Below are 16302 nucleotides of genomic sequence, written 5' to 3'. Positions count from 1 at the left end.
CAAATAGTTACATTTATATCCCATATACTGTATACACTGGAAAGTCAAGGGAGTAATCATTGGTTTATTCACTTAATAAAACTTAAGTTAGCACGCGCATTTATAGTTTTCAGCTAAGGCTGTATATGTTAGAAGTGCACTTAATCATGATTAAAACGATACTTCGGTTTCATACATGTCAGGCAAACGTTGTTGATTAACATGAAGGTAAAAAACCAAGTTTTAAGACGCAATAAAGAGTCATTAAATGGTTATTGTCAGCTTGGCTGCCGTACGACGAGAGGTCACTGAAGGTCAACTTGTAGGTATCTTTCGCACAACGTGGCATTTTCTGTGTTTATTTTCTCCCTTAAAGTTTGTCCATGCACTTTTGGCTTAAAATCTTTAAAAGAGTTGGATGAAACTTTTACAGGTGATAGATATAGTCATGTAGATGTGCCACCTGTTTTCTGTGACTTGTTGGCCCCACTATTTACCCTGCTAGCTCCCTAAAATGGGTTAAAGTTTTAGCAATGTCCTAATTCAATAAAATTTGGTAAGCTTGTAGAGTGTGCTATTAAGAGGTGTCGATTGTTGTGTTTAGCCTGTAGCCCCACTGTTTACCCAACTTTCCCCCAAAAATGGTTGAATTTATAAACAATGTCAAAATTTGCTGAAATTTGGATAGCCTGTAGAGTTTGCCATTTATGCATGCGTCAGTTATTGTGTTTACCCTGCTAGCTCCTTAAAATGGGTAAATTTGTAAGTAATGTCCGAACTGGAATAAATTTGGACAGTTTGTTAATATCGCCATTTGTAGGTGTTAATTATCGAGTTTCAGCATGTAGCTCTAATATTTACCCTTTTATCTTTTAAAATAAGACAGACTTATAACAGTGTCTAAACTGCATAGCAATAAACCATGTAATGCATTATTTACAAGCTTGCATGTGTGGGGAACCATAAGTTTCTGCATGCAGAAACAACTACGGTTATAAAAGACGGTGGCTAATATGGGACCCAATATAAAATAAGCATAGGAAATGTATTTACATTTTGAAACAGGTTATATTGTATGTGCAATGGCAAAACGTACTAAGCCACACTTTTGGTTGATTTTCGACAGAAACTAGCCATTAGGCAGGATGTACTTGTTAACTAAGTTAGTTTTCTTCTTTACGATCATTGGTGCGTCATATTGTCATGACAACCACCATGAAAAATATTTGGTTTGTCGGCCGCTTGACAGTTTGTTTGAGCAACAACCTTTAATTTCTTTGAATCAGTCAACACTAAGAGGACCTCCAGGTCGGCCAGGTGAACGCGGACCTTCCGGTGATAAAGGTGACCAAGGACAATCTGGTGGCCCAGGAATGCAAGGGGTTAAAGGTGGAAGGGGTAAACGTGGTTTGCAGGGCCCAAAAGGACCCCCTGGTTTCAAAGGTGAGCAAGGTCAACCTGGCGGTCCAGGAATGCAAGGGGTCAAAGGTGGAAGGGGTGAACGTGGTTTGCAGGGCCCAGAAGGACCTCCTGGGCCAGTTGGAACCCAGCCATTACTGAATTCGACCCAAATTGACAATCGTATGCGTGAAATAATTAATGGTAAGACTTTCAGCTACTTTTTTCTGTTGTTAATAACACAAGAAACTTAAACTGTTGTCCAAATTCTAATGACATATTTATGAAATAGACAACTAAATAATTGCTTTAATAAAAAGATATCTACAAAACTAAATGACGAGAATTTATTTGAAAAATGCTGTTGAAATGCACCTAAATAAGTTGGTAGTGGAAATGCTGTTAAAAAATGCGTTAAAGAGAAAGTAACCAATCCAATGCAATAATTCTAAATTTTTATTCAGTTATTAAAGATCGCTATAGTGATGTAATTTTCACGTTTACACCAAAACCAAATGCCGTATTTATTGGATTGTAAGCCGCGCTTCATAAATATTTTACCCTGCAGTTGTGCGACATATAATTAAGTTTTGTGCAACGGAGCATAGGCTTTTACTAAAGGTGCTGAGTCAGCAATTATTGCCATAGTAAAAGCCTATGCTCCCTTGCGCCACTTTTTGGAAATTATCGGACCTGTCTGTGAGTTCCCGTGTCAGTAGCTCTACCTTTCATATTAGCTTTACACGTCATCATACGCTCTGCTGGGTAGAAGTATTAGCGTGACCAGCAATTATTAAAAAATAGTTGTACTTCATAGCAACAAAGATGTTTTGTTAAACAATAGAACCTAACATCACAAAATGCGGCTTACAATCGAGTAAATGCGGCATTCAACTTTTATATTCTTTAATCATTTAACTCTCTGATTGTTTGAGGTGTAAATTGCGTTTTCGTCTTTCAAAATTCGCTTAGATGCCATACGTTTGGAGGTATAGTATCTCATTTATTTGCCCTATTGATTGATTAAGAAACATTTGGAGATTTATTAACCTAAATCAGCTTTTTATTTTGTGGTGGGATTCAATTTTTGTCAACCGGTTCTATCACAAAAGTCATATTTTTCAGCTGGTTCCGTTACAAAAAGTCCATTGACAGTAGCCAGCAATGCTAACCGGTTCGCTGATCTCATAAAATTTCGTCAGACGGTTCTATAGAACCGGTGCGAACCGGCTGAATCCCAACAGTGTTTGTATTTAGTAATTATTATCACAATAGTATTCAACAGCCATTGCAACATAATGGCATTGTGCGCAACAATCAAAAAGCATTCACTGAATTACAATTACATATTTGACGTCATAAACAATCAACAGTTGAAGCTAGTAACCATCTTTAATCGTTTGGCGCAATATCGTGCAAATAAACCTCCTCTAAAAGTCAAATTACCTCAAATTTAGCGCAGTTGCAACTACATTGACACAAACAGACCAATAAGTTCGCCACTCTAACAAAATAATTATTTGTAAAGGTGAAATTTCTTTCTATTGGCAGAACAAAGAATATGCACAGGAGTCGTGTACAGAGATCATTGCTACTGGCTACCGTGGATTGTTGCAACATTCAATGGTCACGGTGGAAAGTCGGGAGCTGCAAATGTTTGTAATTCCTACGGAGCCACATTGGTTGACATAGAGACTGAAGAACAATATGATGTTCTATACAAATACATTGGGAAAGCTTGGCTGATGTACGTGGATCAACCGACATACGATTATTTTTACGTGTGGTTGGCATCAAGTTACACGGTGAGTGTTTCATTTCTTACAAGCGGCAATTTATTGTAAAGAATACAATGTTAACAAAAGCAAACAAACAAATTTAAATTGATAAAATACCTAAAACCAGAGCAGCGTGAATGCGATAATTGTTTAACTTTGATAATTTTATATTTATATGTTTAGTATAAACAAATTATTCAAGTAAGCCTGTCGTGAATACATAAATTAGCTGGTTTCATGTTGTGGCTAATCAACGTTTATTTGTTTAGAATGGAAATGCTGTGAGCTCCACAGGTGCTAGCGTTTACACACGATGGGCTCACGGCTTTCCTTACAAGAACAACCCTAGTATCGCATGGCGTGTGGGGGAACCTATCGGGATTTTGACACTTACCGAGAGTGATCCAACCCCTCTACCGTTCTGTCGCTTGTAAATTAACTTTCAAGTTGTTTTCTAGAAACTGCAAAATATTTACACGCTTTTATCTGTAAGGAATTGAATAAAACTGACATCAACCTAAATGTGCTTGAAAAATTGATGCTTTCAGGCAAACCAAGATAAATAATCGCACCGAAATAATCAAAATCTATTTTTTTGCCGGGTTATTGTTTAATTAATCCGAATGTTTATATGTTTGTTGATATTATACCTGTATAACCTTGTCACAAACACTATTTTGTAAATCTAAAAAAAAAAACTTTTTGAAAATGTATAATCGCACCAAAAATATCACAATTTTTCTTTGTTCATCGAGTTTTCGTTTTAACCGACCTGAATGTACATAGGCTATGTTTGTTGACATGATAAAGGTATAACTTTGTCACATCTAAATACTTTATCAAAATGTATTGAAACCTGCGCTGTGTCGTGTTTGGCGCTGGAGTAGAAAAATAACGAGTTTGGGATGTGAGGAGAAATAATAGATTAACGACCAACTTCTATCTAAATGAGAATTCACATTTATTTTGTTGTTGTTTGGTAGTTTTTTCCACAGCGCGTTGTACAAAACTTGTTGTTATTACATTGTTAAGTAATAAATTCATGTCATTGTTGCAAATGCGGTTTAAAGTAAAACCAGTAGGATATTGGTTTGACAGCCGCAAGAGCATGAAGGCCAACATCTTATGTTGAATGTGAACAAAAAGTAGATCAATGTTTCAATTCTACATTAAATGCTGCGTTTAATATCATCATCAAAACTATTAAACCGCTTGACCATTCATACGCGTAAAAAATGGTTAATAATATCACACCGGAAATAAACTCTAAATTTCACATTCTTATTTAGACTTGACGGTATAAAGGGCCCCTTAGATCGTGTTTGTCTGTTAATTCCAACGTAACATTTGCTTAAATCTTATTTGACAAATCACCAAATATATTATAGAAACCTTATGTGTGCATAAAGCAAGTACAGATTAAAACCAATTTGCCTTAAAACATTTCCGCATACACGAACCCTTAAACCACACACAGACGCACGTGGAGGTTTGCGAACATCAGGTTGAAAATCACTGCTTTAAACCAAGGCGTGGAAGGGGCGTGGCATATCACAAAACACAAGAGGTGACGCTTTTCATTGACGTCTAATACAGGATGCAAATTAATGGGGACTTTCCAACGGATGGCGAATTGTTTACTCTTATAAAATACAACTCACTAATATTAGATAAATTAAAATATTTGTAACAAAACCTACTTATACAGGAATAAGCAACAGTGTTTTAAGGTTTAAATAACCAAAACATATCTTAATGACATGCACAACGTTCTTATGAATGTGATGTGTAACTTATAAGGTACCATGTGGCTCCAAAATAAAACGGACAGACAATGCCTTAATTGCTGACCTAATTACTTCTGCTGATTCTATTTCGTCTTCACACAAACTTCAAATAAATTTTGAAACGCAAACGAGCACAACAGAATGTTCGCAATCCGCAATAACAAACTCCCGACTCCTCTAGTTTGGGGCGATACGATGCATTTTTTTTTTTTTTTTTTTAAAAAAACCCAACGTTTTTACAAATGCTTTAGTATGCTGTAAATATAAAGAGGCCCTCCATACCAGGGCTTTTCAAACTTTCTTGCTCTGCGAGCCCATTTTAGAAAAGCAATTTCTGGGTGACCCTTTGATGGGTATAGCCTATACACGTGAATGAGGTTTATACAATAAATGTACTCACGTCTACCATGACACTGGAATAATAATACATGATGTTTTGCAACCCCAAAACTATATTTTGGGACCCACAGTTTGAGAAGCCTTGCTTTAAACAACCCTGAGTTTGTTAGTTACTCTGTTATGTTTTGCTACATCTGTAGTAAAATTTGTCTTTTACTGCTCGATCATAGTAAGGTTTGTGCTTTATGCTTTGTGGCAAGATATGCTGGTCTGAGATGAGTAACACTTGCATCAAGATCAATTGAGTTTGGAGGGTGCATGGTCTGAAATGCAAAGGCCAAGGTTAAGATTACAATGTTTTATCAATACAATAAAAACTAATAGAAATATACCAAAACATATCCTAGAAGAAAGTCAGTTCAAAAATTTGTAAATGTGACATAATGAAGGTATTTGCAGACAAATATAGTTAATTGCATACTGGTTAAGTGCATAATCTGTTTGTTTGCATAGGAATAAAACAACCACTTATGACTACATTGGCCATCCAGTTTACCAGATTTGCCTGTATAAACCATTAGACCAGTCACTAGTGGTTTTCATGGTGGTCAACGGTGCATTAAGAAAAGAAGCATTAGCAATTAAAATCCCTTTAAATGCCAAACATAAGAACTGTGAATGATTGTCCCCACAACAATGGCTACTTTTGACATGAAACCGATGACAAAATATTAGGGCTATGGTAGTGGTACAGAAAAAAAGTGGGAAACACTGCTTTAAACAAAGGGTTCAAAGATATTTTTTGCCACACCCCACAAAGCTATAAATCAGTTTGGTCTTGAGTTTTTACTTAATGCCCACCTTAGTTTTTGATCCATGCCTTCACACACATTGGGTTTTTACAAAATGATCCAAACTGTTTATGGTTGTTTCACTAGTTCCAGATCTAATTTGTTGACAGTCAACACAATGTTTTTTTGTGATCTACAAAAAAAGATTTGACAAAATTAGTCTGCGACAAAAAAACAACACAGTAACAAGCTATGTGACTATCCACCAGTTGCTTGCCTATTATATTTCATTTGCATGCAATAACCGCGTATGCGACTGAAAATAAAATATGATATGATGATAAAACTAGTAAATAAACTAGACAATAAATTTTCATGGCCAAAAAAACTACAAAAAATGTGTTGTAAAAATGAAACATAAAAAAACACTATTTTGTAAAACAAGTTGATGCTAATGATATAGTGACGTTTTCATTGGCCAAAATGATCCAGCCTTGGGACTGAAAATTTTGGTTTTGGCCCAAGCCTTTTAACGGGGGTTTTGTGCATAACTAGTTGATAATATACTGTTTGTTTACATCTACACTTGAATACTCCTAACATGGAAAACAACAAATTAAATACAGTACCTTGTAAATTATTGGTGTTGTTTCTTGTTAATTAGTCATCAGGATCACTGGAGTACTTTTTTGATTGAATGATGTAATACTGTTATCTGAATCAAAAAAGTAAATATAGTCAATCAATACTGGCAATAATTTTGTTATGGTGCAAAAAATACTGACAAACATGTCAGTTAAACTGGAGAGGCGGCTTAGCACATATATACTACATTTGCACATATATGTAGATTTGATACATTGGTAAGTCTAAAACCAGCAATAAACAGTAAAAATGTAAAACGAAACCTACTAAAACGAAAAACCAAAACACATTTATGATAGCAATACCTGCAAAACTAAATAGCTGGCAGCAAACACAAAACCTGAGTAAGGTTTCTTGACTACATTCCTAAAACTTAACGATAGAAGTTCACATTGTTAGAGTGGTAACTAATATATCAAATATACAATAATAAGAACCTGTTTGACTGATGTAAAAGGCAAAACCTGACCCAAGAACCGGTTTACATTGAGAAATGTGGACTCTGTCCATTAAGTTGTTGATGAAAGAAGGAAAATAAAATAATAAATTGCCACATAACATCGATGAAAGCTCGCCTCCCCAGCATCAATTAAATTTTTTTTATCAGCAGAAGACAATTCTGTAAAAAACATTTTAACCATCATCTCCACTTTCACGACTGGACCAAAGTATAGAGTTTACTTGCACTTAAATATATAGCCTAGTTTGTCATGTTTTACATTAAACCTTGAAAAGTAAAATCCAGGATTTAACTAAAGTAAGCATACAGAATATAAGCAAGGACAAATAACCCTAAAACTAAACCACAACATTTATCATCGATATAAGTGCAATACTTTGCCTAAAAGATACAGTAAAGGTTAGAGTATAGCTAATCAACATGGTATCACTGTGTCCGGCCCTTTGAGTCCATCCATAGAGACTCAAATGTTTGTTCCATGCCAGGGTGGCTCATGAAAACTTAAGCAAAGTACAAACTACAAACCCATCTCTCTCTGGTCGAAGTCTTCATGTAGAGAAGTTCACATGGTTAGAGTGGTAACTAATATATATCATTAAATATAATATACAATAATAAGAACCTGTTCGACTGATGTAAAAGGCAAAACATCACCCAAGAACGGGTCTACATTGAGAAAAGTGGACTCTGTACATGAAGTTGTTGATGAAAGAATGAAAGTAAAATATGAATTGCCACATAACATCGATGAAAGCTCGCCTCCCCAGCATCAATCAGTTTTTTACATCAGCAGAAGACAATTCTGTAAAAAAGGTTTGAATCATCATCTCCACTTTTGTGACTGGAGCAAAGTACAGAGTTTACTTGCACTTAAATAAATAGCCTAGTCTGTCATGTTTACAATTAACCTTGAAAAGTAAAATCCAGGATTTAACTAAAGTAAGCATACAGAATATAAGCAAGAACAAAAACCTTAAAACTAAACCACAACACTTATCATTATCATTGATATAAGTGCAGTACTTTGCCTAAAAAAAAACAGTAAAGGCTAGAGTATAGCTAATCAACATGGTATCACTGTGTCCGGCCCTTTGAGTCCATCCATAAAGTCTCAAATGTTTGTTCCATGCCAGGGTGGCTCATGAAAACTTAAGCAAAGTACAAACCTATCTCTCTCTGGTCGAAGTCTTCATGTAGAGAAGTTCACATGGTTAGAGTGGTAACTAATAGATCAGTAAATATAATATAGAATAAGAAGAACCTGTTTGACTGATGTAATAGGCAAAACATCACCCAAGAACGGGTCTACATTGAGAAATGTGGACTCTGTACATGAAGTTGTTGATGAAAGAAGGAAAGTAAAATATAAATTGCCACATAACATCGATGAAAGCTCGCCTCCCCAGCATCAATCAGTTTTTTTGCATCAGCAGCAGACCCAGATTGGAAAGAATCGCCTCATTTTGGATTTGAACATTTTGAATTTACATTTAAACAATACAAGACACATAATGGGAATTGCAACGTCACCAAAGTGGATTCCGACTGAGTGTGCTTGTGTGGGTTCGGACAAAGTGCGGTGGGTGTGCGATCGTTAAAATGACCCAACCGAAGGGGTTCATGTTGAAGTATCCAGACAATCAAAAAACAATATAATTTAGAACATTTTTTTAAGTGGGACGGATCAAATTCCAGTTCAAGTCAAATACACCAACGGTGAAAAATGCCAGATAGGTAAGCAATAAACACAGTAAACCTCCGTTAATCCGGACCCGTTTGGACCAAAAAACTATAGAACTACATTGTTATTTGTTGATGTTGTGTTTGGAGAAGTAAAATGTTAATTTTTCAAAGCTAAAATTGTATATAGTAGGGTGTTATTTAACTTATCGCTAATATTTTGCATTTTTCTGATTCACAGTGAATAGTGTTGTGTTCGCACGGCTTATCACAAGAAGTTTTTTTCTGATTTTCAGTAACAAACACAAATGTCAAAGACAAATTTGGCCGGGAACTTGGGCGAATGGCCTGGCGCGCCAGACGCATTTACAAAACCTGATCGGGTTTCGTCCCCGGAAGTATCCTGGGTTCGAATCCCGTGAACGACAAAGGGCAATTTTCATTTCTCGGACTGCCGCCTGATTGTCGAAAAATACACAAATGTCACGGCATTCTTAATCCAATGCACCACAGGCTAAATCATAAAATGCTCAATAACTTTGACAAGAAAAAAGATTTTATCTGTTAAAAATGCGTTTGAATTTCCTAACTCCGTTTAAGCTGAAAATTAAATGTTTAAGCCATTCTATGACATGAAAAAATAAGTTTGCAACTAAGATACTTCTCCACTAATTGGGGGTTTCCCCTGCAAAACGTGGGGGGTTTCCCAGATAAAAACCCTTATAGCAGCTCGCCAATAACAAACTTCTAAGAAGTCTGTGTAATGCTTTTGTGTTTATATTTTTGATCCAGGCAATGTAGGATTTTTGTTGTTATCGTTAAGTACAGTGTAACTGCAGCCAATGAGCGAGAATTGACGTAACCGCAATGACAGGCAAAGTCATATTTAGTGATTTTTTCCTACGTGCCAATGATTCCTGGTTTAGTTCAACGGCATTGTTGTGAAATCAAGTAGTAAACAACTGAAAGTTTGACTGAAATTTGCAATATCCTTTAAAATTGGGCCTAGAAATGATATAAAAATGACCAGTTAATCAACCGCACTACCATCCTTGGTTCCAACTTTAAAGTGGTTTAAAAACAGAGCCTTTAAATTCAGCGAGTAAATGTTTTTGGTAAACTTACGTTCAGTTTTAAGCGGAGTAATATGTGCGATCAAATATTTGTAGTGGTAAGTGATCCTACATTCAGTGCCGGATAAAGGGTATGCTGGCCTGTAGGCACATTTTGTAAGTGGCCCAAAAATCAGGGTTGCCAACTAAAAAAATAGACTGATATAACATAAAATTATTCTCCACAGCAAATTTAATGCATTCACCACAGACTTAGATACTGCTGAAACACTAACTAGGCTACACATGTAGAAACAACACATGTAGAAGTCGTAACAATGGACGGATGGTGCAATGGCAACAACGGCGGGAAAGTTTTTTGCTATTGGAGAGCGTTACTGTCCGTTACATTTATAACTATAATTTGACGCAGTAAGCAAGTAGGGGGGATTTCGGCGGACTGTGGCCGCGACGTGGCTACTTTGCGCAATGGTTAATCCGGCACTGCCTACATTACCTATTGGACGGTACTTTTCTCGAAGTAAAATATTCTCCCTTATTATACTGTAGCAGAAACTAAAACTTATTCGTTAAGGTTTGTGGGTTCGAATCCCACCGCAGGTTAGATTTTTCTAGCGTACGACTTGCCATATGGTAATGCTTGGTGACTGGCTGAGTCAGCATGGCGCCTTCAACGGGTCTGGCGTAATGTAAGTTATTCGTTAAGAGTATTTAATGAAAAGAAGTTCATAACTCCAAGTAAGTACTTGTGTAGGAATCCATTTATAATTTTAACCAACCACATTCGTTGCATATTGTACCAACTGTTTAATATCAGGCAGATCTTGGATACTTTAACTGATACTTTTTATGTAAAGCCATTTTAACCCCGGGATGTATCTGTACTCGCAATAGGTGCAGAGCCGCGCTTCTCATACTGTACATCGCGACACCCTGGTGCGTCGTTTCAAATTTCCGAAGGCGCCGCAAAATAAATTCCGCTAGGTGGCTAAACTAGTATGTTTTTACGAGAAAAAGTAGCAACCTTGTTTCAAGCTAACAAATTAAGCTTGTTTTTATCAATGTTGCATCGAAAAATTTCAAACTCGTCGACATGGGTTGAGAGTTTGGACTGTGTTAATTGAATTGCAACGGTCCTAATAGTTTTATTAAAATGCTTTTGAAAGCAAAGCGCGTTGATGAAACAAATTCAATATTTTTCAGCACAAAGATTTGAGTCTGTTTGCAGCAGTGTGAACTTGCAAAATATCAAAAGCAGCGAAGTTTTTTGTGCGTCACAAGACTGGCGCCGTTTTGGCGTCATGGGCATGGGAAGACAGATCAACATGGTTTCCGTACCAGATATTATGACGTTTTCGGATGCAGCATTGGGACTATTAATAAGCCCAAAGCAGCACAAAAGTTTGGCCGGCATTAGCAAAGTGGGAGACTGACGCCGTTTTGGCGTCATGGGCATGGGCCACAGATCAACATTGTTTCCGTACCAGATATTGTGACGTTCTCGGATGCAGCATTGGGACTATTAATAAGCCCAAAGCAGCACAAAAGTTTGGCCGACATTTGCAATGTGGAAAACTAGTGCCGTTTTGTCGACACGAGCTGAGGCCAACATTTCCCACTGGGTTCCTGGGAACGAAGCGGACCTTGCAATAAATAAGTTTTTCTCCGAACAAACAATCGGTTCTCACGTGTCAGTTTGACATGAAGCAAGCCACTGTTTGTTACCGCGTCCTTTGCAACTCATGTTTTCCCCGTAAGGTGGTGCAACAATTCCTGGTTTGTTAGTGGTTGACTTGTTGATTAGAACATTTCTGGCTTATTTTCAGTTTGCCTGATGAAACACAGAAACCAAGAAATGGATTTTGCTTCATTAAATAACAGTCGATATAACATAAACTGCATGCGGGGCTCAAATGCAACTTTGTTTGTTTACAAATCCAGTCAGCAGTCGATCTTGTTGATTAGATTAGGGTTGCCATATTTTGTGATACACAATCTCTGGCACAATATATCTCAGTTGCGTTAACCCAGTGGTTCTCAAACGTTTTTGGTATTTCCTTTAAACAATCTCCTTGCCATTATTCCGAGGGCTTGTGGTCCTTAAGCCTGAATGTGTTTTTCAGAAAAAGGAAAATTGATTGCAGGATTTTAGCTAGTTATGTAAAATTCTGCATAACAATGATCCAAATCTGACATTACAGACAAGAAAAAAAACGTTGCATTGTGCGCAAACAATTGCATTTTTATTAGTTGCCATGCAACAAAGTCTATTGTTTGGCAATGGAGACGGTCGATTCTTAATTTCACTTTGGTTTAAACCAGTGGTTCCCAACCTTTTTGTAGTCACGGCCCCTTTTATAAATTTTATCGGTCCGCGGACCCCCTACGTAATTTAGTCTTTTTTTCGTTTCCCGCATTATGCGTTATTATACTTTCGTTTAGGGGGGCAGAAATTTAATCAACCTTCACAGTCCGTTAATCTCAATAAAGTTCTGTATTGTAGCAGTCAATGCACTAAAAGAGATCTCTCCCTCCACACGCACTGACGTCATGGAACAAACACCGACAATGCGAGTAGTCGAAGGAAAAGGAGATTTCTTCAGCATCGATTGCCATGCTGACAGCACGAGAGACGTTTTAGAAAAAGAAGCCTTTTTTTCTTGAGGCACATTTGCCCATTATATATACCTTGAAGTCACCAAAATTAATCAGTTGCTTTTAATCTTCGGGCAGAATGTACTTGTTAACTAAGCTTGTTTTCCTCTTGACAATCATTGGAGCGTCATATTGTCATGACAACCACCAGCAACAATATTCGGTTTGTCAGTCAATCGACAATCGTATACGTGAAATAGTTAATGGTAAGACTTTCAGCAAATGTTTTCTGTTATTGATAACATAAAAAGTGTAAACTGTAGTCCGAATTCTAATTATGGAATGTACAATAAAAAAACCGTATATTAAAAAGCATTTCAAAAATGTATTTCCAAAACTTTATAATGTTAATTTCTTTCATAATCGCTACTGCAAAATGCGCTAAAATTGTTAGTGGAAATGCTTTCAATGCAATAATTCTTTTAGTATCACTGGCGAGTTTCTCAGAAATACACGGTGGCAGAATTACAGCTTTGCTGAATTGGAACCGAATCGACAATCGTATACGTGAAATAATTAATGGTAAGACTTTCAGCTAATGTTTTCTGTTAATGATAACATAAAAAGTGTAAACTGTAGTCCGGAGTCGAATTACATAATTGTGGACAAAACAACTAAATAATTGCTTAAATAAAAATCTTATTAACAAAACTAAATAACTCCAATTTATTTAACAAGTGAAATTTAACAAAATGCACCTAAATAAGTTGGCAGCGGAAAATTAAATTGAAAGTAACGAAGTATGCAATAATTTTTTAAGTTTTACTGTCATACTACACTGGAATGGACCCAAATTTATTGTGCCAAAGACCCAAGCATATAGTGAAGTAATTTTCACGTTTGCACCAAAACCAAATGTCGCATTTATTGGATTGTAAGCTGCGCTTCATAAAGATTTTACCCTACAGTTGTGCAACATATAATCAAGGGCCGCATACATATTTTTCATCCTGATATTATTTCCACACCCCTGCTTTTTGTTTTATTTCACTTTCAAAAGTTTTCTTTTTCATTTTGAAAAATGTACTAACACAGGAACTCAAAGACAGGCCTGACTTGTAAAAAAATAACTTTGTAAAAAAAATTGCCTTTGTAAAAAAATTGACTTTGTAAACAATTTTGACAATTTTTGACCTATTCTAAAATTTTTGACATTTTTTTTTGATTCTTTTTGACAAGTCAAAAAATAATCGCCCTTAAAATCATTAAAGCACGCACTCAAAGGTGATTGTGACGCAATCGAATTATGCGTAACAAAAAAAGCTTTTTAATGTTAAAATCTGTCAAAATTCAATTTGTTGGTCAAAATTTTTCGATTTTTAGGGCAAAAAATAATTGCCCTATTACATTATAACATTATAACGTTGAGGCTTTTGTGGTTATCTGGGTGGAACGTTTGTAGACTTGTACTATTCCTATGGTCTTTACAAACGTTACAAAAACTATCTAGGATTAATAGCCATCATCTAGATTCCAAATTTTACATCTAGCCTTAACCAAAACTATCCAGATCTAGCTACAAAATTTCTAGAGGGGCAGCCCTGGCGGCTCGCATTGTTTAATCTTGGTGCAAAGAATTTATCAACAAAAATACGTAGTGAAGCCCATAGGCCCCGAGTTTTACAAACCCAAATTGGCGGTGCCAGCTCGCTACTGCCCACTAGCGTATGTTGTTGCGTTTCAACCAATGTTTGTACGATTAATGAAGTGACAACAAACGTATTTGTGTTTAGCTGGAAATACACTACGTTAATATTTTGAGTTAGCTATACTGTGCAGTCATAACATTGAAAACATTTGAATGCGGTCCTTGCACTGAAAAGTTTGCCCACCCCTGACTTAAAGCATTCAAAAGCCATTGTAACACAATCGTATTGTGCGTAATAGCAAAAAGCATTCACTGAATAACAATTACATGTTTGACGTCATAAACTATTAACAATTGAAGCTAGTAACCATCATTGATCGTTTGGCGCAATATCGTGCGAATAAACTTCCTCTAAAACTCAAATTTAGCGCAGTTGCAACAACATTGACTCAAACAGACCAATAAATTCGCCACTCTAACAAAATCATTATTTGTAAAGGTGAAATTTCTTTCTATTGGCAGAACAACGAATATGTACAGGAGTCGTGTACAGAGATCATTGCTACTGGCTACCGTGGATTGCTGCAACAGTCGATGGTCACGGTGGAAAGTCGGCAGCTGCAAATGTTTGTCGTTCTTACGGAGCCACATTGGTTGACATAGAGACTGAAGAACAATATGACGTGTTATACAAATACATTGGGAAAGCTTGGCTGATGTACGTTGATCACCCGACATTAGATTTTGTTTACGTGTGGTTGGCATCAAGTTTCAGGGTGAGTGTTTCATTTCTTACAAGCGTCAATTCATTGTAAAGAAAACAATGTTAACAAAAACAAACAAACAAGTTTAAATTAATAAAATATGTAAAATCAGAGAAGCGTGAATACGGTAATTGTTTAACTTTGATAATTTTACATTTATATGTTTAGTATAAACAAATTATTCAAGTAAGCCTGTCGCGAATACATAGATTAGCTGGTTTCATGTTGTGGCCAATGAACGTACATTTGTTTAGAATGGAAATGCGGTGAGCTCCACAGGTGGTAGTGTTTACACACGATGGTATGGCCGCTATCCTAACAACTACCCTGGTATCAGATGGTTTGTGGGCAAACCTACATTTTCTGGGACTACCGGGATGTTGACAATAACCGAGAGTCATTCATCCCCTCTACCGTTCTGTCGCCTGTAAATCAACTTTAAAGCTGTTTTCTAGAAACAATAAAATATTTACACGCTTTTATTTGTAAAAAATTAATTAAAACTGACATCATTGTTAAACTTATATGTGCTTGAAAGGATTGTTGCGTGCAGGCAAACCAAAATGAATAATCGCACCGAAATTATCAAAATCTAATGTTTTTGCCGGGTTATTGTTTATCTAATCCGAATGTAGCCTATATGTTTGTTAAAATTATACCTGTATAACCTTGTCACAAACACTATTTTGTAAATCTAAAAAATATGAATGACACAAGTTGATGCCGAAACGTCATGCTTTATGCAAATATATTGGCTTGTTTGTTTCTGGCAAAAGAAAAATCTTTTAAAAAAATGCATAATCGCACCAAAAATATCACAACTTTTCTTTGTTCATCGAGTTTTCGTTTTAACCGACCTGAATGTACATAAGTTTGTTGACATGATAAAGCTATAACTTTGTCACAACTAAAATATCTTTTTTAAAATATATTGAAACCTGCGCTGTGTCGGGTTTGGCGCTGGAGTAGAAAAATTACGAGTTTAGGATGTGAGGAGAAATAATAGAGTAAAGACTAGCCCCAATCTAAATGACAATTCTCATTGATTTTGTGGTTGTTTGGTATTTTTTCTGCAGCGCGTTGTACAAAACTTGTTGTTATTTCATTGTTAAGTAATAAATTCATGTCATTGTTGCAAATATGTGTTTTATGCGGTTTGAAGTAAAACCAGTAGGATATTGGTTTGACAGCCACCAGAGCATGAAGGCAACATCTTACGTTAAATGTGAACAAAAGTAGATCAATGTTTTTCAATTACGAGTATTGCAAGGAGAAATTCACTAATAATATGTACATGGTTTGCAACTTCTCTTTAAGGTGGAAAATAACAAACTCAAAATGCGAATTGTTAAAAAAATACACCCA

At 36.1% G+C, this 16302-nt stretch overlaps 1 protein-coding gene and 1 long non-coding RNA gene across 6 annotated transcripts in view; one reads left to right on the top strand and one right to left on the bottom strand.

Moving 5' to 3' along the window:
- The window catches only part of LOC145237762 (uncharacterized), a 66741-nt gene that overhangs the window by 9827 nt on the left and 40612 nt on the right, over window positions 1-16302 (bottom strand). For 2 of the 5 annotated variants that reach the window (XR_013862032.1, XR_013862027.1), the window contains 3 exons: window positions 6702-6787; window positions 6143-6265; window positions 5195-5604 (listed from right to left, as the gene is read on the bottom strand). This is a non-coding gene — a long non-coding RNA (uncharacterized LOC145237762). Of the gene's footprint in view, window positions 1-5194; window positions 5605-6142; window positions 6266-6698; window positions 6788-16302 lie in introns of those variants that run through there. The other 3 variants (XR_013862028.1, XR_013862029.1, XR_013862030.1) reach the window with 3 other exon arrangements.
- Window positions 1416-15465, top strand: LOC145237761 (uncharacterized). Its single transcript, XM_080100743.1, has 4 exons — window positions 1416-1581; window positions 13012-13107; window positions 14696-14949; window positions 15192-15465. Exons 1-4 carry the CDS (start codon window positions 1452-1454, stop codon window positions 15366-15368), a joined length of 657 nt encoding a protein of 218 aa, XP_079956869.1. The 5' UTR covers window positions 1416-1451; the 3' UTR covers window positions 15369-15465.

Source organism: Phallusia mammillata, chromosome 7, assembly GCF_965637545.1.
Source record: "Phallusia mammillata chromosome 7, kaPhaMamm4.hap1.1, whole genome shotgun sequence".
NCBI lineage: Eukaryota > Metazoa > Chordata > Ascidiacea > Phlebobranchia > Ascidiidae > Phallusia > Phallusia mammillata.
This window is presented reverse-complemented; position numbering and strand designations above follow the sequence as displayed.